Source organism: Bufo bufo, chromosome 9 (genome assembly GCF_905171765.1).
Source record: "Bufo bufo chromosome 9, aBufBuf1.1, whole genome shotgun sequence".
NCBI classification, from domain to species: Eukaryota; Metazoa; Chordata; class Amphibia; order Anura; family Bufonidae; genus Bufo; species Bufo bufo.
Genome location: NC_053397.1, coordinates 229,150,088 through 229,174,241, shown reverse-complemented (window position 1 = coordinate 229,174,241; position 24,154 = coordinate 229,150,088). Strand labels below are relative to the sequence as shown.

The 24,154-nt window shown below is 53.3% G+C and overlaps 1 protein-coding gene and 1 long non-coding RNA gene across 2 annotated transcripts; one reads left to right on the top strand and one right to left on the bottom strand.

Annotated features, from left to right (window-relative positions):
* Positions 1-1,802: 1,802 nt before the first annotated feature.
* EFCAB14 (EF-hand calcium binding domain 14) lies at positions 1,803-23,055 on the bottom strand. Its single transcript, XM_040408839.1, is given in 15 exon segments — positions 1,803-2,379; positions 2,673-2,780; positions 7,657-7,750; positions 13,196-13,246; positions 13,328-13,477; positions 13,735-13,845; positions 16,058-16,156; positions 16,679-16,758; positions 16,761-16,822; positions 20,541-20,583; positions 20,586-20,651; positions 20,654-20,697; positions 20,978-20,981; positions 22,858-22,950; positions 22,953-23,055. Coding segments are annotated over 15 exon segments (1,263 nt in total). The 5' UTR covers positions 23,041-23,055; the 3' UTR covers positions 1,803-2,209.
* On the top strand, positions 17,275-18,922 carry LOC120978568. Its single transcript, XR_005774120.1, has 3 exons — positions 17,275-17,362; positions 17,448-17,664; positions 18,898-18,922. It is a non-coding gene; the product is annotated as an uncharacterized LOC120978568 (long non-coding RNA).
* Positions 23,056-24,154: the final 1,099 nt, after the last annotated feature.

Below are 24,154 nucleotides of genomic sequence, written 5' to 3'. Positions count from 1 at the left end.
CAGGGGTGCAGGGGGGGGTGAAAAATATTGATTATAGGCACTCAAAAGTTTCTGATCCCCGCGGTCAGTGACCGCGGGCATCAGAAACTGCAAAAAGCGCAGCAAACCGCAGGTCTGAATTGACCTGCGGTTTGCTGCGATCGCCGACACGGGGGGGTCACATGACCCCCCGGCGTTGTCACAGGATGCCGGCTGAAGGATTTCAGCCGAAATCCCGTTCCGTTTAACCCCTCGGGCGCCGGAATACTGAGTTCAAGCTAGGACGTACCGGTACGCCCTGAGTCCTTAAGGACTCGGGAAATAGGGCGTACTGATACGCCCTGCGTCCTTAAGGGGTTAAAGAGGACCTTTCACCAGAAGAAAGCCTCTAAACTGACTATACAGAAGTGTAGAGCAGTGCCCAGGGATCCCGCTGCACTTACTGTTATCCCCGGGCGCCGCTCCAGTTATAGCCTCTGGTATGTAAGTAGTTAGGCTCCACCCACTTGATCCTGCCAGTGTCTTCTTCTCCTATGCTGTAGCGCTGGCCAATCGCAGCGCTCAGCTCATAGCCAGGCTATGAGCTGAGCGCTGCGATTGGCCAGCGCTACAGCATAAAAGATGCTGGCAGGATCAAGTGGGTGGAGCCTAACTACTTACATCCCGGAGGCTATAACCGGAGAACGGAGGGGCGCCCGGGGATAACAGTAAGTGCAGCGGGATCCCTGGGCGCCGCTCTACACTTCTGTATAGTCAGTTTAGAGGCTTTCTAATGGTGAAAGGTCCTCTTTAAATGTTTTGTGCATCTACATCCCAGGAGAAACCCAAGGCAGTCTTCACACATTGCAGGTTCTATTTAGGGTAACTCAATGTATGGTTTCATAAATCCCATGTACACTTGACCTGCTGTGTTGCAATCTTTCAGGATTTCACCTTTTTCAATACAAAGTTGAGCTCTGTGGGAAAAACCACAGGTACTGTGGTTGTTGGTGCAGAAAAGCATACATTTGTGTGGATCTTCTGTATCTTCACCTTTGACAGACCCCCTAGGCTGGTCAGGCCTAGACCCCCTGAGACGCATCCTGTGCTACTAGCCAGTGACATCTCATGCCCCCAGTCACCCACACATGCCAGGCAGTGCCTCCATTTATACAAATCCTTTTAATAGAGAATTGTACAACAGTGGAGCTCAAGGAGGTTGGCCGGCTCCTTGTTTCCTCCTGGAGCTGCAGTCCGCTAGAGCCCTGAGGATTCATGTTCATTACAGCTTGGAAGAACTTCATGTCCACCATTTAAAGTGCACTTGCTGGAGGGAAGGGTGGATGCTGCATAAATCCACATCTGACCAGTGGGTCGGGTCTCCATTGTACCGTGATCCTGCTGAACACCCCCCCCAAAATCAGGGGCAGCAGTGCCCTTTACTTATTAAATCTGAGAACCGTGAAGTGTTAGTTTCAGTGCCTTCCTCCCAAATCCTGGCAGTGGGACAATGAGCACCTCATCTGGACACAGCTTCAGTCCTGCCAATAACAGCTTTCATCACGTTTTTTTAGTTTTTTGGAATAAGTTGCTCCATGTGTTCCCTATACTCAAACCAGCAAGATGTGAGCTGTGGTGACACGTGCGTGCCCCCCCCGCCAAAATGCTGTCACAGTCCAGAGCGCCCATCCTCCGTGATTACCAGGACTAAAGCACAGGGAAAGGGTTGATGACAGAACTGTCTCCACATTCAGAACTTTCCTTGTTGATCACCACTACAGGACAAGATTTTGACCCTTTTTTTTTTTTATGGCATTATGAGGAAATAAAACCTAAATTTTTTATTTTTAATGAATATGGAGTTAAAAAGGAGCCGTCCTTTTAACATGGAAGCGCCTGGTGGGAAACTAACCCTGTGTCTTGGCTTCCAGAAGTGCTGCAGACAGACTTGCGCTTGGTTCACCCGTGATCAGTCTGGTCCTGAGCTCTCGCCTGCATTCATTACAACATGGAGAAGAAGCCAGCTCCTTGGTGCAGGCTCCTCCTGGCTGTTCTATGGCCACTCGGTAAAGTGCAAGACACCAGTTTAAGGCAAGCTTATGTAAACTATAAAATGAGAATGTTTTCACACTACAGCTAAAACCAATTCCTCCAGAAGATGAATCCAGTGCAGCTGGTGGAGGAGCTCAGAGACCCCTATAGTGAGCCTCACTGGTCGGAGAGTGGAAGAATGCAGTCACCAGTCACCCTGCTACATGCCAACCAGCGGCCTCAGTTCTATCAGTGACAAGCGCTCATCTCCATCAACATCGTAATCCTTCAGAAACGGCAGCCGTCCACAGCGAAGCCGCAGCTCCAGCTCTTGGAGAGAAAACGTTCCATCAATTCCACCTGCAGATTCTCTAAAGACATCCTCAAGTTCTAAAAAAAAATAAAAAATTATTTCACAACATAAGAAAAAAAACAACAAATGGAGAAAGAAATCTGAGCTACCGCCACCCCGCCAAGGGTGACCTGACCTGCAGCTACTGTCACAGAAAATCCGAGTGTCCAATACTGCCCCCACCAATGGGAATCTAAGCTAAGTCTACATCAAAATGGGGAAATCTAAGGCGCTAATGAGGGATGCAGCACGAGAACTCCCCTTGCAGTGATGTCACTTTTCAGCAGGAGACCCCCCCCCCCCATGTATAAGTGCAAAGACATAACCTTGCCTTGTACAGAAGAAATTCCTGGTAATACCAGACCACGACGTCGTCGTCTTCTCAGCGGAGACTTTGCATTCTTCTGCTCCAGCGGAGGCAGAGAGGTCACAGTGTCACCTACAGCAAAAACACCAGCAATACAGATTCATTTTCTGAAGTAAGAGGGAACACTCCAGGAAAACCTGTCGGGCATTACATCCATCTTTGATGATGGGAGAGTCATGCGCCATCCCCTCAGGCCCTACACAAGGCAAAACATAGGTGACTTTTGGTCGGGATAAAGGAATATAGTCATATATCCAGTAATACAATGTCCCTGGTGCCCTGTAGATTACACACGCCCTATGCCAGACATATGGGGCAGAGCCCGCTCCTCCCTTCCCTATGTCTGGGATAGGGTGTATGTAACTAGAGGGCACCAGGGACAGTTAAAACTGTGTATTGGTGGCAGCAGAGTCCCTTAAATTAAATAGTCACTTCAATAAGGACTTTTTGTGATGCATTCCCTGCTTTATAGCTCATGTAAGCCAAGCGGCCATGTTGTGGGCACAGTTATTTCTTACCTACATCTAGGAAATGTAATAAGTCCCAGCTGCGTGCCACCTCTCCGCAGCGATACAACATGAGCCACAAAACTAAACTGAAAGTAACATAAAAAGTGCAGGTGAACCTGCTGAAAACAAACACAGAGTAAGAGCGGCTGAACACGATGCAGGTGAGCCGCCATAACTGACGCCAAACAGTCTCGTTATCAACCTGCTGCTAGGTGGTCTTCCAGCTGGTTATGCCACAGGTAGAGACCTGGCAGTACAAGTGGCTACTATTCTGGGCTGGAATATTGATGTATTGGCTTCCCAGGAAGGTTTCAGGAGTCCGTCACATTTCGCGTCTGTGGAATCCCTCAGCAGACCCATATCCACAAAAGGCAATACAGTTTATTTTTATTTTCCAAATTTGAGCCACAACGATAAAAATTATTTTGGCCAGGGCTGTGGAGTCGCAATCAGTCAGAAGAAAAGAACCAACTCCACCTTAAAAAAATATTCTGTTATTAATATTGTGTACTTGACTTTCATATGAATTGACAAAAGTTTAGAAATGTTAAGGACCCTTTACAATGGCCAAACATCATTCATACGAGTGGCGATTAACTGCCAAAATAGTTTTCTAGCAGCAGATCATGCGGTGTAAACACACCCTGCTGCCAGCAAATAATACATGTGTATAAGGACGAGCGATGGCATTAGTGACCACTGCTCCCCGTACTGTAGAGGAGATCGCTGCATGTAAATGTGTCTCCTTCACTGACGAGCAGACGATTGGCAGGAAGGAGCGCTTCTGTATGAGGACAAGCTTTGACATTAGTGATCACTGCTCCCTATACTGTGGAGGAGATCACTGCATGTAAGAATGTCTCCTTTACTAACAAGCAGTCACTTGCCAAGAAGGAACGCTTCCATCCTGACAATCGCCTGTTAAATTGTTCAGTGTAAAGGGACCTAAAATCATAAATATATTTTATATCAATGTTAAGGCGCATTTACATGCACAGACAGAGCAGGCAATTACTGGGAAAGGATTCCCCTCCCAATAGCTGCCTGCTTGTCAATGGAGGTGAAGAGCTGCATATACATGTAATAATCTCCTCCATTGAATGGGGATGAGAAATGGCTACTGCCATCGCTAATCCTCATACAGATTCATTATTTCTGGGGACCCCAGTTCACACAGCGCAATCTGCTGCCCGTAAACAATGATTTAATGTGCTACATGAACTCACCTGATGGATGAGCATTTTGCTTGTTCATCAGTTAAGGGGCAGCACATTTACATAGTCTTATTATTGAAAGCAAGCATTTGTAGTAACATTTGTTCCTAAGAATTGGCCCCAAAACTGTGCAGTGATAGATATGAGCGAGAGATCAGCAGGGTCCTAGTGAGTATAATCCGTTCTCACCGCTCCTGTCCTTATACTATACACAGTGATAAATATTAATACAAATGACCATAGGCGTCCCTAATGCCAAGATTATAATATGTCAAAAAGTGTTGTGGCTGAATGAAAGGGCCCCTAAAGCAATAATAATGGTAAAGCTCCCAAGTATAAACAAATTTAACTAACAAAAAACATGACGCTCATGATACCCAGAGTTCCGTCCTAGGGGCTCAAATCCGGAAAAGAACTGATCAGTTTTATCCCCATGGATTCTGAGTGGAGAGCGATCCGATCAGGATGCATCAGGACGTCTTCAGTTCAGTCTTTTTGACTGATCAGGCTTTTCAGAAAAACGTAGCATGCTGTATTTTTACCCCCGGCCAAAAATCCTGAACACTTTGACTGAACACCGGATCCGGTCTTTTTCCCATTGACTTGCATTAACGCCGCATCCAGCGCTGTGTGTTCAGTCAAACCGGATCCGGCTTTTGCATGTTAAACCCGAAAAATGGAGTCCATAAATGGCGGATCCGTTTTTCCAATGTCCACGTTTTTCCAGATCCGGCGGGCAGTTCCGGTGTCAGAATTGAACACCGGATTAAAACAACGCTAGTGTGAAAGTAGCCTAATAGCGAAACAATAAATTACAAACATATTACCATAAAAAAATGAAGGTGACAGAGGAAATACACCATCCCAGCTTTACACAGACCACATAAATTAATAAATACAACAACTCCTAATCTAAATAGTAGGACAATATCACGATGGGTCAGCAATGCCAGGATCATGGAACAGTAATTACAGTCACCCAGAACCAACCGCAGCTCTGTGCAAATAAGCCCCATCAAAGAGCATATTCGCATATGCAATTAAACATGAAGCCGACTCGCCTAAACAAGTTTCATTGCATATGCGAATATGCTCTTTGATGGGGCTTATTTGCACAGAGCTGCGGTTGGTTCTGGGTGACTGTAATTACTGTTCCATGATCCTGACATTGCTGACCCATCGTGATATTGTCCTACTATTTAGATTAGGAGTTGTTGTATTTATTAATTTATGTGGTCTGTGTAAAGCTGGGATGGTGTATTTCCTCTGTCACCTTCATTTTTTAATAGTAATATGTTTGTAATTTATTGTTGCGCTATTAAAGATATTTTTATTGGTATCATGAGCGTCATGTTTTTTGTTTGTTTAATTTTTATATATAGTGATGAGCAAGGTTGTCTAGTGATGATAGATAATCAGTTCTCACCTTCCCTGTGTTCTCTCCTGTCTATATACAGTGATAAGCAGGGTTGTCTAGTGATGATAGATAATCAGTTCTCACCTTCCCTGTGTTCTCTCCTGTCTATATACAGTGATAAGCAGGGTTGTCTAGTGATGATAGATAATCAGTTCTCACCTTCCCTGTGTTCTCTCCTGTCCTTATACTATATACAGTAATAAGCAGGCTGTTCTAGTGACAGTAATTAGTTGTCACCCTGTGTTCTCTGTCCTTTATGCTTGGCATCTTCATGCTGCTCCAAGGTCCTTCGTTACAATGCCTGAACCTGTGCTGCACATGCTCAGCAGTGAAGACAAGAGAACCAAGTTCACCCCAGCTCTGCTGCAGCCAATGACTGGGATTTCTTTACTAGATTTCTTGCAAATTTTAAGTAACAGTCTCTGCCAGCTATTAAATGCACAGCACATTCCATATTTACAGGAATTTTTAAAATGTCTGGAATTTCAGAAATTGTATACCAATAAATATGGTTTATATTTATTTACGCAGACTGATTAAAGACTTCATGGTGGGGAAAAGCCCAATGTCACCATTTATTATTACAAAATTATTAGCCTGTGATAAAATGCAAGAGTCGGAGTCAGAGCTTTGGCGTACCCACTCCACAGCCCTGGTTTTGTCTCAAAAGGTCTGAATCTTCCTCAGTGAAATTTCCTTTTTAGGGCACTAGAGACTCCCGACCTCTTTCAGGAGAAAACCCCTCTTCTGCTACCCCTGAAACATCTGATCATGAGTTTTTGCTGATCTTTAGTATCCTCAATTTTCCGAGTTGCCCTTCCAGTTTTAAGATTTTATTCTGTGTCCTTGGGGAAACAGAGAAGGCGGCCAAAACCGTCCTCAGTCACAATCCAGATGAGAAAACTTCTCCGTCATCAAGATCAACATGGAAATTGGAGGGGTCAGGTGTTTCAGCTTTAGAAAATGAAGTCTGAGGGGATGAGGGTGTCAGTTTTAGAATTTACTTTAAAGTTTTTAAATTATCCAGAAAAGGAGTCTCTTACATCTTCACCTAATCCATATATTTGGAGTAAAGTTCCTTGTGGGGCTGGTATAGCACTTTCCTGTGAGAAGTCTCACTGTGGCAGACCTCACAGAGGGGCTTCTAGGCCCAGGCTGATGGCCAAGCTAGGATCTGCAGGAGGGGTTGGAGGTTTCACCAGAGGTTGACATGGTGGCCTGTGAAGACAGCAGCCAGAAGAACTCCAGAAGTAAATGCTGCAACTTTAAACTGGTACTCTCTTCCTTTTAACTCCAAGTTGCTCCAGGAAGGATCCAGTGCCTGCCTCTAGTCACACAAGACATGACCTGAAGCAAGTCAGTGGAAGACTGGAAGAGGGATTCCCACTCCGAGGGAAACCCTAGTCTGCCCACATAATGTGGACAACAGAAAGTCCTATGTTCAGAGCGAGGAAAGGAAACCACTGCCGAACAGGAAACCCTCGCTCTGCACCAGCTCCGTGGAAATTGGGAAGAGAGGATGGGGCTTTTATCTAATGATCTACTGCTTGTATGTTGTCTCCTATGGAGGTGGGGAAAACCATGCCCCCCCCCCCCCCCGCCACGGAGACCATTGTTATTAACGGTGCTGTCCAACTGCTGTGAGACGGAGATGGACGTGACCTTCCAAATACTGCTCCTTCCAGCAGAACAATCCATAGAAAGTGGGGCCCGCACCCTGTCATCCAGGAGCCAAAGTCTGGGTTTTGCATTTTGCCCTATGAATCACAGACATTTGTCCACAGTTCGGGTGTGGTGCAGTCACTTACCCGCCTTTGCCTTGTCACTGTCTGGGGCATTTGTCAGCAAATGGATGAGATGCAGCTGCTCCTGGATTTCCGAGGCATCTTCTCGCTTTGAATTCTTGGAAGAGAAAAGGAAAAATGAATGTCTAATGTCTGTGACCAGACAAGAAATCTCTAGTAAGAAGAGAAGACCAGATGTAAAGAGATCTGCAGTCCCAGCATGAAAGCACACAGACTACAGGGGGGGGGGGGGAACAGCAAGGACTGGAGGCAGCAGCAGCTGGTAGATGGGGACGGACGGGAGACAGCGAGGACTGGAGGCAGCAGCAGCTGGTAGATGGGGACGGACGGGAGACAGCGAGGACTGGAGGCAGCAGCAGCTGGTAGATGGGGACGGACGGGAGACAGCGAGGACTGGAGGCAGCAGCAGCTGGTAGATGGGGACGGACGGGAGACAGCGAGGACTGGAGGCAGCAGCAGCTGGTAGATGGGGACGGACGGGAGACAGCGAGGACTGGAGGCAGCAGCAGCTGGTAGATGGGGACGGACGGGAGACAGCGAGGACTGGAGGCAGCAGCAGCTGGTAGATGGGGACGGACGGGAGACAGCGAGGACTGGAGGCAGCAGCAGCTGGTAGATGGGGACGGACGGGAGACAGCGAGGACTGGAGGCAGCAGCAGCTGGTAGATGGGGACGGACGGGAGACAGCAAGGACTGGAGGCAGCAGCAGCTGGTAGATGGGGACGGACGGGAGACAGCGAGGACTGGAGGCAGCAGCAGCTGGTAGATGGGGACGGACGGGAGACAGCGAGGACTGGAGGCAGCAGCAGCTGGTAGATGGGGACGGACGGGAGACAGCGAGGACTGGAGGCAGCAGCAGCTGGTAGATGGGGACGGACGGGAGACAGCGAGGACTGGAGGCAGCAGCAGCTGGTAGATGGGGACGGACAGGAGACAGCGAGGACTGGAGGCAGCAGCAGCTGGTAGATGGGGACAGCGAGGACTGGAGGCAGCAGCAGCTGGTAGATGGGGGCGGACGGGGACAGCGAGGACTGGAGGCAGCAGCTGGTAGAGGGACGGAGGCAGCAGCTGGTAGAGGGACGGGGACAGCGAGGACTGGAGGCAGCAGCTGGTAGAGGGACGGGGACAGCGAGGACTGGAGGCAGCAGCTGGTAGAGGGACGGGGACAGCGAGGACTGGAGGCAGCAGCTGGTAGAGGGACGGGGACAGCGAGGACTGGAGGCAGCAGCTGGTAGAGGGACGGGGACAGCGAGGACTGGAGGCAGCAGCTGGTAGAGGGACGGGGACAGCGAGGACTGGAGGCAGCAGCTGGTAGAGGGACGGGGACAGCGAGGACTGGAGGCAGCAGCTGGTAGAGGGACGGGGACAGCGAGGACTGGAGGCAGCAGCTGGTAGAGGGACGGGGACAGCGAGGACTGGAGGCAGCAGCTGGTAGAGGGACGGGGACAGCGAGGACTGGAGGCAGCAGCTGGTAGAGGGAGGGGGACAGCGAGGACTGGAGGCAGCAGCTGGTAGAGGGAGGGGGACAGCGAGGACTGGAGGCAGCAGCTGGTAGAGGGAGGGGGACAGCGAGGACTGGAGGCAGCAGCAGCTGGTAGATGGGGACGGACGGGAGACTGCGAGGACTGGAGGCAGCAGCAGCTGGTAGATGGGGACGGACGGGAGACAGCGAGGACTGGAGGCAGCAGCAGCTGGTAGATGGGGACGGACGGGAGACAGCGAGGACTGGAGGCAGCAGCAGCTGGTAGATGGGGACGGACGGGAGACAGCGAGGACTGGAGGCAGCAGCAGCTGGTAGATGGGACGGACGGGAGACAGCGAGGACTGGAGGCAGCAGCAGCTGGTAGATGGGGACGGACGGGAGACAGCGAGGACTGGAGGCAGCAGCAGCTGGTAGATGGGGACGGACGGGAGACAGCGAGGACTGGAGGCAGCAGCAGCTGGTAGATGGGGACGGACAGGAGACAGCGAGGACTGGAGGCAGCAGCAGCTGGTAGATGGGGACGGACGGGGACAGCGAGGACTGGAGGCAGCAGCAGCTGGTAGATGGGGACAGCGAGGACTGGAGGCAGCAGCAGCTGGTAGATGGGGGCGGACGGGGACAGCGAGGACTGGAGGCAGCAGCTGGTAGAGGGACGGAGGCAGCAGCTGGTAGAGGGACGGAGGCAGCAGCTGGTAGAGGGACGGAGGCAGCAGCTGGTAGAGGGACGGGGACAGCGAGGACTGGAGGCAGCAGCTGGTAGAGGGACGGGGACAGCGAGGACTGGAGGCAGCAGCTGGTAGAGGGACGGGGACAGCGAGGACTGGAGGCAGCAGCTGGTAGAGGGACGGGGACAGCGAGGACTGGAGGCAGCAGCTGGTAGAGGGACGGGGACAGCGAGGACTGGAGGCAGCAGCTGGTAGAGGGAGGGGGACAGCGAGGACTGGAGGCAGCAGCTGGTAGAGGGAGGGGGACAGCGAGGACTGGAGGCAGCAGCTGGTAGAGGGAGGGGGACAGCGAGGACTGGAGGCAGCAGCTGGTAGAGGGAGGGGGACAGCGAGGACTGGAGGCAGCAGCTGGTAGAGGGAGGGGGACAGCGAGGACTGGAGGCAGCACCTGGTAGAGGGATGGGGACAGCGAGGACTGGAGGCAGCAGCTGGTAGAGGGGGGGGGGGGGGGACAGCGAGGACTGGAGGCAGCAGCTGGGAGGGGGGGGGGATGGCGAGGAATGGAGGCAGCAGCTAGTAGAGGGGGGGGCGAGGACTGGAGGCTGCAGACATCACATAAGCAGCTCCAGTTTTTTACATTCCATTGCACAGGATAAAAAATGTTATACTTTAATCTACAGTGCGACGAGGTGGATTTCTCCCCAACCCTTGTGCCACATGCCTAATGCCCGCCCATTAGAGCCGGTGACGTCACCGAACACACTGCTGGGCGGAAGCCTCCACCCGGCAGTGAGCTATTGTAAATAAAAGAGCCTTTGCCCTGCGTGATACTGCGGAGGGCAAGGGAGAGCATCGAAGCATGAACTGCTCCGATGCTCAAGTCAGGGGGGCCAGCTGGGCTCTGAACCCGGACAACACCTTTAATGAGAACGGATGGCTAGGTATTGGCTGCAACCTGCTCCCCGAGGTCAGGAGAATTAATACAGCCAAGAAAGCTATTTTGATGGAGAGGAGTATATTTGAAAAGGGGTACTTGCTCTAAATTTGGAAACCCAGTGGGACCATGGGCTGAACAAGCGAGGACTGCGCATGCCGATACCTTCATTATGATAACGGGAGAATATTTTCTGTATGAGAATATGTGACTTCAGGGCAGGGGAAGGCTTTGTTTGCATGTTTTCCTTTGTAAAACGTCTAAGGAAAAGTTCAGATTAAAAAATAAAAAGTCTGTATTAGACTCAAAACGCATCGGCCTTAGGGTTTCCATCCACTAAAGCCTCCACAGTCTTTCCCTAGGATGCTGGAGCTTCGTAGTTGAGGTCTATAGATTTAGAGCGATTCAGGGCAGGGGTGTATATAATCTAGATGGCCCCATCACTGCACATTGCCAGATCAGGCCGCTTGTGAATTGGTAAATCCCTCGTATTGCAGAACACAGTAAGGACCCCATATCCTCCATACGGTAGCACAACTACATTACCATCTAGGGTCCCAGGAAAGCTGGATAACAAGTTACGTGCCTGCTAAATACTAAATCTTACCAATCCCCCTACAGTGCCATAGCTAGGTGGAGCGGTCCCAGGAAAGCTGGGTTATAATCATGGAAAACTGTCATACAGACTGCAGAATACTAATAGGGTCTGAAATCAGTTTACCAAGTAGTCGAAACGGGAGAAATCCACAGTGAGGGAGCGGAAACCTGCCGCTGAACACTACACGGACCAGGTCTTTTTCCGCTGACGTGTTTGTATGCTTCTATGTAAGCGCACACATTGTCAAGCCCTAGAAATGCAGTGTCAAAGGACAAGTCACAAACTAGTAGAAGGTCCTAGAGCAAAGTGAATATTCCCCCAGGGGTGAACCTCATCCCTCAGAGCGCTACATCGAAGGAGGAGAGGGCGTGAAGGAGGCAAGGGCCACACACACTCCTTGTAGTCACAGCACATCCCTCCGCGTGTAGCATACACCTATAGAGCCCTACACACAGCACATCCCTCCGCGTGTAGCATATACCTATAGAGCCGTACACACAGCACATCCCTCCGCCTGTAGTATACACCTATAGAGCTGTACACTCCTTGTACTCACAGCACATCACTCCGCCTGTAGTATATACCTATAGAGCCACACACACACCTTGTATACACAGCACATCCCTCTGCCTGTAGTATATACCTATAGAGCTGTACACACACTCCTTGTACTCACAGCACATCCCTCCGCGTGTAGCATATACCTATAGAGCCGTACTCATAGCACATCCCTCCGCCTGTAGTATACACCTATAGAGCCGTACTCACAGCACATCCCTCCGCCTGTAGTATACACCTATAGAGCTGTACACACTCCTTGTAGTCACAGCACATTCCTCCACACGTAGTATATACCTATAGAGCCGTACACACTCCTTGTAGTCACAGCACATCCCTCTGCCTGTAGTATATACCTATAGAGCCCTACACACAGCACATCCCTCCGCCTGTAGTATACACCTATAGAGCCGTACACACTCCTTGTAGTCACAGCATATCCCTCCGCCTGTAGTATACACCTATAGAGCCGTACACACTCCTTGTATACACAGCACATCCCTCCGCGTGTAGTATACACCTATAGAGCCGTACACACTCCTTGTAGTCACAGCATATCCCTCCGCCTGTAGTATATACCTATAGAGCCGTACACACTCCTTGTAGTCACAGCACATCCCTCCGCCTGTAGTATATACCTATAGAGCCGTACACACTCCTTGTAGTCACAGCATATCCCTCCGCCTGTAGTATACACCTATAGAGCCGTACACACTCCTTGTAGTCACAGCACATCCCTCCACACGTAGTATACACCTATAGAGCCGTACACACTCCTTGTAGTCACAGCATATCCCTCCGCCTGTAGTATATACCTATAGAGCCGTACACACTCCTTGTAGTCACAGCACATCCCTTTGTATCAGGGTCACTTCAGGCGATTGTCTAAGTTCAGGAAAGTTGCAGGCACTGGAATAAACTAGTACATAGCAGAGCCTTGGGCGAGTAAGGTGGGCTGCTGCGTCCGTTTCTGCTACCTGGAAGCCTTCTACGCACACTCACTGTCTAATTATTGATTGTAGTTTTACGGTGTCAGTCCAGGTGCCTTAATAAACAGCTGCCTGGCATTGTCCGGAAGTGTTTTAGTCCGATATTTCTTGTCTCCGATGCATCGCCTCTTGATTTGGCCATTTACAACCTGCCTGTTGTCAGCAGCACATCCTATCATTACCTGTGGAGATGTGCTGCCGACAAGTGATGAATCCCACATCAGAGAGGAGATTAGGGGTTAACAAGCACCGATCACTTGATAACCCAGAAACCCCTTTCACACATGAACTCTAGCAGGACACACGTGCTCTCACCTCGGCAGCGTCCGCTCGGCTTTCATTATTTGAGTCTGTAGAATTTTCCACCTACAAACAAACAAAGTGTGAGCATGAAGCCCCCGGGCCCCTGCGGCGCTGGCATCAGGACACCAGGCCCCCCACACAAACCTCCTTGTTATGCAGCAGATGACTGCTCTGTAGGGAAGCCACCCTCTGGCTTATGTTAGACAACATGGAGTCCATGGTGTGAAGCCGCAGATCATTCTGCCTGACATATAGCAGCACTGTGCTGTTCAGATCTTCCAGGGAGTTCTGCACCTGCAGCACAAATCAACAGGAAAACATACAATGAGAGGCCTGCCCAGGTGGGACCCCTACCTGTGACAGGGGCCCAGGCTGTATCTGAGAAGTGACCTGCAAGACATCAACATCTTGTCACACTTCCCTCACAATGCCCCGTGTCATGGCTCCAAGGGTAGAGAAGAGGCAGCAGTTTTGCTTTGAGGACTGAAACCCACCGGCCTATTCTGGGACGGCTCCCCACAAAGGCACAACCTAAGGGAACAAAGACTTACACAATCTTTCTGAAGAGCTTCCACCTTCCTCCTCTGTTCATCAGCTGCAGTCTGTAGAGTCTCCACATCATGATGGACACTGGTCAACGTACTGCCCAACGTGGCCACACTCTGCAATGCAGGACATACAGCGCCATGAGAGACAGGGGACGGGGGGACAGAGAGACAGGCTGGAGGGGGGGGGGGGGGCAGAGAGACAGGCTGGAGGGGGCGGGGGGCAGAGAGACAGGCTGGAGGGGGCGGGGGGCAGAGAGACAGGCTGGAGGGGGCGGGGGGCAGAGAGACAGGCTGTTGGGGGGGGGCAGAGAGACAGGCTGGGGGGGGGGGGGCAGAGAGACAGGCTGGGGGGGGGGGGGGGGCAGAGAGACAGGCTGGAGAGGGGGGGGGGCAGAGAGACAGGCTGGGGGGGGGGGCAGAGAGACAGGCTGGAGAGGGGGGGGGCAGAGAGACAGGCTGGGGGGGGGGGGGCAGAGAGACAGGCTGGAGAGGGGGGGGGGCAGAGAGACAGGCTGGGGGGGGCAGAGAGAAAGGCTGGGGGGGGGGCAGAGAGACAGGCTGTGGGGGGGGGGGCAGAGAGACAGGCTGGGGGGGGGGCCAGAGAGACAGGCTGGGGGGGGGGGGGGCAGAGAGGACAGGCTGGGGGGGGGGGCAGAGAGACAGGCTGGGGGGGGGGCAGAGAGACAGGCGGGGGGGGGGGGCAGAGAGACAGGCTGTGGGGGGGGGGGGGGCAGAGAGACAGGCTGGAGAGGGGGGGGGGGGAAGAGAGACAGGCTGGGGGGGGCAGAGAGACAGGCTGGGGGGGGGGGGGGGGCAGAGAGACAGGCTGGGGGGGGGGGGGGGCAGAGAGACAGGCTGGGGGGGGGGGGCAGAGAGACAGGCTGGGGGGGGGGGGGGGCAGAGAGACAGGCTGGGGGGGGGGGGGCAGAGAGACAGGCTGGAGAGGGGGGGGGGGCAGAGAGACAGGCTGGGGGGGGGGGCAGAGAGACAGGCTGGGGGGGGGGGCAGAGAGACAGGCTGGAGAGGGGGGGCGGCAGAGAGACAGGCTGGGGGGGGGGGCCAGAGAGACAGGCTGGGGGGGGGGGCAGAGAGACAGGCGGGGGGGGGGGGCGCAGAGAGGACAGGCGGGGGGGGGGCGGCAGAGAGACAGGCGGGGGGGGGGGCAGAGAGACAGGCGGGGGGGGGGGCAGAGAGACAGGCGGGGGGGGGGCAGAGAGACAGGCGGGGGGGGGGCAGAGAGACAGGCGGGGGGGGGGCAGAGAGACAGGCGGGGGGGGGCAGAGAGACAGGCGGGGGGGGGCAGAGAGACAGGCGGGGGGGGGGCAGAGAGACAGGGCGGGGGGGGGAGAGAGACAGGCGGGGGGGGGGGGGAAGAGAGAGGCGGGGGGGGGGGGAGGAGAGAGAGGCGGGGGGGGGGGGGGGAGAGACAGGCGGGGGGGGGGGGGAGAGAGACAGGGGGGGGGGGGGGGGAGAGAGAAGGGGGGGGGGGGGGGGGGGGGAGAGGGGACAGGGGGGGGGGGGGGGGGGGGCCGAGAGACAGGCTGTGGGGGGGGGGCAGAGAGACAGGCTGTGGGGGGGGGGGGCAGAGAGACAGGCTGTGGGGGGGGGGGGCAGAGAGACAGGCTGTGGGGGGGGGGGCAGAGAGACAGGCTGTGGGGGGGGGGGGCAGAGAGACAGGCTGTGGGGGGGGGGGCAGAGAGACAGGCTGTGGGGGGGGGGCAGAGAGACAGGCTGTGGGGGGGGGGGGAGCAGAGAGACAGCTGTGGGGGGGGGGGGGGGTGCAGAGAGACAGGCTGTGGGGGGGGTGGGGCAGAGAGACAGGCTGTGGGGGGGGGGGCAGAGAGACAGGCTGTGGGGGGGGGGCAGAGAGACAGGCTGTGGGGGGGGGGGCAGAGAGACAGGCTGTGGGGGGGGGGCAGAGAGACAGGCTGGGGGGGGGGCAGAGAGACAGGCTGGGGGGGGGCAGAGAGACAGGCTGGGGGGGGGGGGCAGAGAGACAGGCTGGGGGGGGGGCAGAGAGACAGGCTGGGGGGGGGGGGCAGAGAGACAGGCTGGGGGGGGGGGCAGAGAGAGCTGGCAGAGAGACAGGCTGTGGGGGGGGGGGGGCAGAGAGACAGGCTGTGGGGGGGGGGCAGAGAGACAGGCTGTGGGGGGGGGGCAGAGAGACAGGCTGTGGGGGGGGGCAGAGAGACAGGCTGTGGGGGGGGGGGCAGAGAGACAGGCTGGGGGGGGACAGAGAGACAGGCTGGGGGGGGGGGGGGGGCAGAGAGACAGGCTGTGGGGGGTGGGGCAGAGAGACATGCATGTGCTCAGGGGCAGCCTCTACCTGCTGCAGCTCCTCCATAGTTTTAGGGAGGTTGATCATATCAGATGCAGACTTGAGGCTGGTCTTCAGTTCATTAACAGCGCTGGTCAGAAAAGTGATCTGCCAGAGATGTCCAGATTCCAAAACATGATGAGGAGAGTAGTGTCAATAGTCAGTAGTATCAATCATTCTAACTGCACAAGTCTCTCACCGGTCCTGAGATTACCATGTAAGTACCTGGCCGTGTAGGGCTGATCGAGGAGATGCGATATCGCTCATTCTTTTCCGATGGGCTGCTCGGTTCCTCCTGTTCTGGTTTCCTGCCCTGTACGCTAATCCATACATCAGGAGGAGACGGCCATGTTTCTCAGGGGCCTTCTCCCTGGCTGTGATGCTCTGAGAAACATGGCCGTCTCCTCCTCCCTGTACTGATGGTATGGATTAGTGTACAGGGCAGGAAACCAGAACAGGAGGAACGGAGCAGCCCATCGGAAAAGAATGAGCGATATCGCATCTCCTCGATCAGCCCTACACGGCCAGGTACTTACATTGTAATCTCAGGACCGGTGAAAGGTCCCAGTGCATTAGTAACTTCCCTTGTACCGGCTGAAGGGTTTTCCTGTTCCCACCGTTACCACTTACCTGCTTATTCGCCTCAGTAAGGTTGGTCCACAGTCTGTTTAACCCCAGGTCTCCACTCACAAGCTCCTGCAGACGTTTCTCTTAACCAGCAAGTCTTCGTTGATTTTTGGAATCTCTTGGACTGAATTCCGCTGAACTGACTCCCTGAGAACAGAAGTGCATCATAAACATTGAGGAGACCCCAGACGGCACGTGCAGACCCTGCAAGCATCTAAGCTCTAGACACACAAGATCCAGCTGCAGCATTAAAGGGAATGTGTCATCAGAAAATGACCTCGTGTTTAAATCAAGTTTTTATGCTAAAGATATTTTTAAGGAATTTTAGGCGATATATTTAATTTACAGATCACTAACCATTAAAAAAAAAAAAAAAAAAAAAAAAAAAAAGGGAGGTCCATAATATGGGTTCATGGTTTCAGAACACACAGTGATCGGTCCATAATATGGGTTCATGGTTTTAGAACACACAGTGATCGGGGAGGGGTCCATAATATGGGTTCATGGTTTCAGAACACGCAGTGATCGGGAGGGGTCCATGGTTTCAGAACACGCAGCGATCGGGGAGGGGTCCATAATATGGGTTCAAGGTTTCAGAACACGCAGCGATCGGGAGGGGTCCATAATATGGGTTCATGGTTTTAGAACACACAGTGATCGGGGAGGGGTCCATAATATGGGTTCATGGTTTCAGAACACGCAGTGATCGGGGAGGGGTCCATGGTTTCAGAACACGCAGCGATCGGGGAGGGGTCCATAATATGGGTTCAAGGTTTCAGAACACGCAGCGATCGGGGAGGGGTCCATAATATGGGTTCATGGTTTCAGAACACGCAGTGATCGGGGAGGGGTCATAATATGGGTTCATGGTTTCAGAACACACAGTGATCGGGGAGGGGTCCATAATATGGGTTCATGGTTTCAGAACACACAGTGATCGGGGAGGGGTCCATAATATGGGTTCATGGTTTCAGAACACACAGTGATCAGTCTATAATATGGGTTCATGGTTTCAGAACACGCAGTGACGGTCCCATAATATGGGTTCATGGTTCAGAACACGCAGCGATCGGTCCATAATATGGGTTCATGGTTTCAGACACGCAGCGATCGGGGAGGGGTCCATGGTTTCAGAACACGCAGCGATCGGTCCATAATATGGGTTCATGGTTTCAGAACACGCAGTGATCGGGGAGGGGTCCATAATATGGGTTCATGGTTTCAGAACACGCAGTGATCGGGGAGGGGTCCATGGTTTCAGAACACGCAGCGATCGGGGAGGGGTCCATATATGGGTTCATGGTTTCAGAACACGGCAGTGATCAGGGAGGGGTCCATAATATGGGTTCATGGTTCAGAACACGCAGCGATCGGTCCATAATATGGGTTCATGGTTTCAGAACACGCAGTGATCGGTCCATAATATGGTTCATGGTTTCAGAACACGCAGCGATCGGGGAGGGGTCCATGGTTTCAGAACACGCAGCGATCGGTCCATAATATGGGTTCATGGTTTCAGAACACGCAGTGATCGGGGAGGGGTCCATAATATGGGTTCATGGTTTCAGAACACGCAGTGATCGGGGAGGGGTCCATGGTTCAGAACACGCAGCGATCGGGGAGGGGTCCATAATATGGGTTCATGGTTTCAGAAACACACAGTGCTCAGGGAGGGGTCCATAATATGGGTTCATGGTTTCAGAACACGCAGCGATCGGTCCATAATATGGGTTCATGGTTCAGAACACGCAGTGATCGGTCCATAATATGGGTTCATGGTTTCAGAACACGCAGTGATCGGTCCATAATATGGGTTCATGGTTTCAGAACACGCAGAGTGATCGGGGAGGGGTCCCATAATATGGGTTCATGGCTTTCAGAACACGCAGCGATCGGTCCCATAATATGGGTTCATGGTTTCAGAACACGCAGTGATCGGGGAGGGGTCCATAATATGGGTTAATGGTTCAGAACACGCAGTGATCGGGAGGGGGTCCAAATATGGGTTCATGGTTTCAGAACACAGTGATCAGTCCATCATATGGGTTCATGGTTTCAGAACACGCAGCGATCGGGGAGGGGTCCCTTAATATGGGTTCATGGTTTCAGAACACACAGTGATCGGGGAGGGGGTCCATAATATGGGTTCATGGTTTCAGAACACACAGTGATCGGGGAGGGGTCCATAATATGGGTTCATGGTTTCAGAACACACGTGATAGGGGAGGGGTCCATAATATGGGTTCATGGTTCAGAAACACACAGTGATCGGGGAGGGGGTCCATAAATGGGTTCAATGGTTTCAGAACACGCAGTGATCGGGGAGGGGTCCATAATATGGGTTCATGGTTTCAGAACACGCAGTGATCAGGGAGGGGTCCATACTATGGGTTCATGGTTTCAGAACACAGTGATCGGGGAGGGGTCCATAATATGGGTTCATGGTTTCAGAACACACAGTGTCGGGGAGGGGTCCATAATATGGGTTCATGGTTTCAGAACACGCAGCGATCGGGGAGGGGTCCATAATATGGGTTCATGGTTTCAGAACACACAGTGATCGGGGGAGGGTGTCCATAATATGGGTTCATGGTTTCAGAACACACAGTGATCGGGGAGGGGTCCATAATATGGGTTATGGTTTCAGAACACAGTGATCAGTCCATAATATGGGTTCATGGTTTCAGAACACGCAGCGATCGGGGAGGGGTCCATAATATGGGTTCATGGTTTCAGAACACGCAGCGATCGGGGAGGGGTCCATAATATGGGTTCATGGTTCAGAACACGCAGTGTTCGGGGAGGGGTCCATAATATGGGTTCATGGTTTCAGAACACACAGCGATCGGGGAGGGGTCATAATATGGGTTCATGGTTTCAGAACACGCAGTGATCGGGGAGGGGTCCATAATATGGGTTCATGGTTTCAGAACACGCAGTGATCGGGGAGGGGTCCATAATATGGGTTCATGGTTTCAGAACACGCAGCGATCGGTCCATAATATGGGTTCATGGTTTCAGAACACGCAGTGATCGGGGAGGGGTCCATAATATGGGTTCATGGTTTCAGAACACGCAGTGATCGGGGAGGGGTTTCAGAACACGCAGCGATCGGGGAGGGGTCCATAATATGGGTTCATGGTTCAGAACACGCAGTGATCGGGGAGGGGTTTCAGAACACGCAGCGATTCGGGGAGGGGTCCATAATAGGGTTCATGGTTTCAGAACACAGTGATCAGTCCATAATATGGGTTCAAGGTTTCAGAACACGCAGTGATCGGGGAGGGGTCCATAATATGGGTTCATGGTTTCAGAACACGCAGCGATCGGGGAGGGGTCCATTGTTTCAGCACCACGCAGCGATCGGGGAGGGGTCCATAATATGGGTTCATGCGTTCAGAACAACAGTGAGTCAATCCATAAATGGGTCATGGTTTCAGAACCACGCAGCGATCGGGGAGGGGTTTTTCAGAACACGCAGCGATCGGGGAGGGGTTTTCAGAAACACGCAGCGATCGGGGAGGGGTTCAGAACACGCCAGCGATCGGGGCGGGGGTTCAGAAACACGCAGCGCTCGGGGAGGGGTTTTCAGAACACGCAGGCGATCGGGGAAGGGGTTTCAGAACACGCCAGCGATCGGGGAGGGTTTCAGAACACGCCAGCGATGGGGAGGGGTTTCAGAACACGCAGCGATCGGGGAGGGGTTTCAGAACACGCAGTGATCGGTCCATAATATGGGTTCATGGTTTCAGAACACACATTTATAGATAGATATTTCATACTGGTATCAGGTGCTTTTCCTTTGCAATTAACTATCTCACTGCCTAGCATTTCCCGCTCGGGAAGGGGTTAACATCAGGCTGACATTTTCTTACTTGCTTTGAGCTGTTCTTTGAGAGCATCCATGTCTCCTTCAGGGCGACCTGCATCCAGACCAGGCCCACGCAGGTCACCATGCACGCGGCCAACACAATGAGCCGCAGAGAGGGTAACACACCCGGCAGCACTGAAGAACACTCCACCTGCGGGAGACAAGGAAATAAGCGCATCTTGCACACGACCGTATGGCTTTTTCAGTATTTTGTGGTCCACAAAAAATACGGATGACGTCCGTGTGCATTCTGTTTTTTGCGGAACTGGAACAGCTGACCCCGATAGAACAGTACTATCCGTGTCCGTTATGCGGACAATAATAGGACATGTTCTATCTTTGAACGGAAACTGAAGGCATACGGAGTAACCTTCCCCGTTTTTTTTTGCAGATCCATTGAAATGAATGGTTTCGTATACAAGAGGTCTAACAGTGCTTAAAGGGATGGTGTCAGCATAAATCAACAGTTTAAAGGGAATCTGTCACTAGCATATTATCAAAAAAAATTTTTTTATGAATCCATGTGTAATAAAGCACCTTATTTCATAGGTCTTGTTTCTTGTATTCTGTTTCTTGTCATTTCTTCAAAAAAACGCTTTTTATGATATTCAAATGAAGCTGTAAGGAGCCCAGAGGGGCGTTATTTGTCCACAGTGCCCAGGAACGCCCCTCTGAAGTGCCGTGCCCGCCTAAATGTGAAAACTAATTACTCCTGTTTCAAGATAGCCTCGCCTCTGGGAGGAGTTTTAGGCGAAGTGCCCCCCCCCCCCCAGCGCCGCGCTCTGCCCCCGATCCTCCTCTCGCCTGCATCCAAAATCCTGCGCAGGCGCAGTGCTGGCGATTGCCTGCGCGATCATAAGACGACTGAGGGCAACAGCTTCAACAGCGTCACTGGGCATGCGCCGATCCCAGTGACGTGTTCGCCGTTTCCTCAGCCAGCTGGAAGCACTGCGCCTGCACGGGATTTCGGATGCAGGCGAGAGGAGGATCGGGGGTGTTTACCGCAGAGCGCGGCGCTGGGGGGGGGGGCACTTAGCCTCGTCTCTGGGAGGCGATCTTGGAGGAGTTCTTAGTTTTCACATTTAGGCGGGCACGGCCCTTCAGAGGGGAGTTCCTGGGCACCGTGGACAAATAACGCTCCTCTGGGCTCCTTACAGCTTCATTTGAATATCATAAAAAGCGTTTTTTTGAAGAAATGACAAGACTCAGAATAAAAGAACAAGACATGGAGATAAGGTGCTTTATTACACATGGATTCATTAAAAACATTTTTTGCTAATATGCTAGTGACAGATTCCCTTTAAGGCCTCATGCACACGACCGTTGTGTGTTTTGCGGACTGCAAATTGCAGATCCGCAAAACACAGATGTGTGCGTTCGCAATTGGCAGAACGGCGCAGACAGCCATTAATGGCAGAATTTTTTGGGGGGGGCGGATCCGCAAAAACATATGCGGGCACCAGCCGTGTGCAGTCCGAATCCCTGATGCAATCCCCAAGGTTGGTGGCAGAACTGAGGCACCGCACGCACTACGGGGCGCCTCCACGGGGGTGTTTGTCCGTTGCTTCGGAGAATCTGCACCCTCAGAAGTTTATTTTTTGGGGACAACACCCCAGGAGGGGGAGGGACGCCCAGGCCCAGGAGGGGGGAGGCCAGATGTAGGGGGGGGGGGGGGGACAGGACACCTCAGGCCTCAGAAAAAGATATAGGGGGGGGGGCCACCGGGCCAAGGAGGGGGAGAACACACCAGGGGACACCATGAGGGGGAGGCAGATGTAGGGGGAAGGACACACCAGGGGGCGGCAGGTGGGGGGGGGACACACAGGGGAGGCAGATGTAGGGGGGAAGGACCACCAGGGGGAGGCAGATGGGGGGGGGGGGCAGGACACCTCAGGCCCAGGAGGGGGAGAAAGATATAGGGGGGGGGGGGGGGGCACCGGGCCCAGGAGGGGGAGGCAGATATAGGGGGGGGGGGGGGAAACACACCAGGGGGAGGCAGATGTAGGGGGGGGGGGGGGGGACACACCAGGGGGAGGCAGATGTGGTGGGGGGGGGGGGGAACACACAGGGGACACCAGGAGGGGGAGGCAGATGTAGGGGGGGGTAACACACCAGGGGGAGGCAGGATGTGGGGGGGGGGGGGGGGACACACCAGGGGGAGGCAGATGTAGGGGGGGGGGGGGGACACACCAGGGGGAGGCAGATGTAGGGGGGGGGTGGGGGACACACCAGGGGGAGGCAGATGTAGGTGACACCAGGCCCGGAGGGGGTCACTAGGTGCGAGTCACTATCCCGGCTTCCCCCCGGTTACTGACCTCCCGCAGCGGACGCGTCTCTCTCCAGCGCAGCGAACTCGTCCTCTCCGTGAAGGTGTCCGAGTCTGAGGCCGGGGGTTCAGTGCGAGGAGCCGGTGCCCGGAGCCCTTCTTCGGCTTCTTCCTTCCGGTCTCTCCGGTCAGACCGATCAGGGCGTTCAGCTCTTTCCGCTTCTTCATCTTCTATGCGGCGTCGGGGGCCCCTGAGGCCCGGCGGACAGACCTCCAGAGCCCATAACACTGCACTCTGAACCTCCGCACATCCGGGGCGGGGCCACAGCTCGCAGCCGTCTCGTAAGAGGCGGGACCAACCCTTCCATTAACCCTCCCCTCCACTCCAGTGCCCTCCCCTTCCAGGGGACAGCGACCAATCAAGGCTGAGTACAGAATATAATCCGTGTATTGATTGGCTGCCGGGGCAACCAAATGGTAGCAACCAATCAGTACAATGTCTCTATGACAACCAGGTGTTAGGGGAGGGCGAGCGCGACACAGGCTAATGTGTACGGTGCGGAGCTGTATGTGTAATGTGTACGGTGCAGAGCTGTATGTGTACAGTGCAGAGCTGTATGTGTAATGTGTACGGGCAGAGCTGTATGTGTAATGTGTACGGTGCAGAGCTGTATGTGTACAGTGCAGAGCTGTATGTGTAATGTGTACAGTGCAGAGCTGTATGTGTAATGTGTACGGTGCAGAGCTGTATGTGTAATGTGTACGGTGCAGTGCTGTATGTGTAATGTGTACGGTGCAGAGCTGAATGTGTAATGTGTACGGTGCAGAGCTGTATGTGTAATGTGTACGGTGCAGAGCTGTATGTGTAATGTGTAATGTGTACGGTGCAGAGCGGTATGTGTAATGTGTACGGTGCAGTGCTGTATGTGTAATGTGTACGGTGCAGGGCTGAATGTGTAATGTGTACGGTGCAGGGCTGAATGTGTAATGTGTACGGTGCAGAGCTGTATATGTAATGTGTACGGTGCAGAGCTGTATGTGTAATGTGTACGGTGCAGAGCTGAATGTGTAATGTGTACGGTGCAGAGCTGTATGTGTAATGTGTACGGTGCAGAGCTGTATGTGTAATGTGTACGGTGCAGAGCTGTATGTGTAATGTGTACGGTGCAGAGCTGTATGTGTAATGTGTACAGTGCAGAGCTGTATGTGTAATGTGTACGGTGCAGAGCTGTATGTGTAATGTGTACGGTGCAGAGCTGAATGTGTAATGTGTACGGTGCAGAGCTGTATGTGTAATGTGTACGGTGCAGAGCTGTATGTGTACAGTGCAGAGCTGTATGTG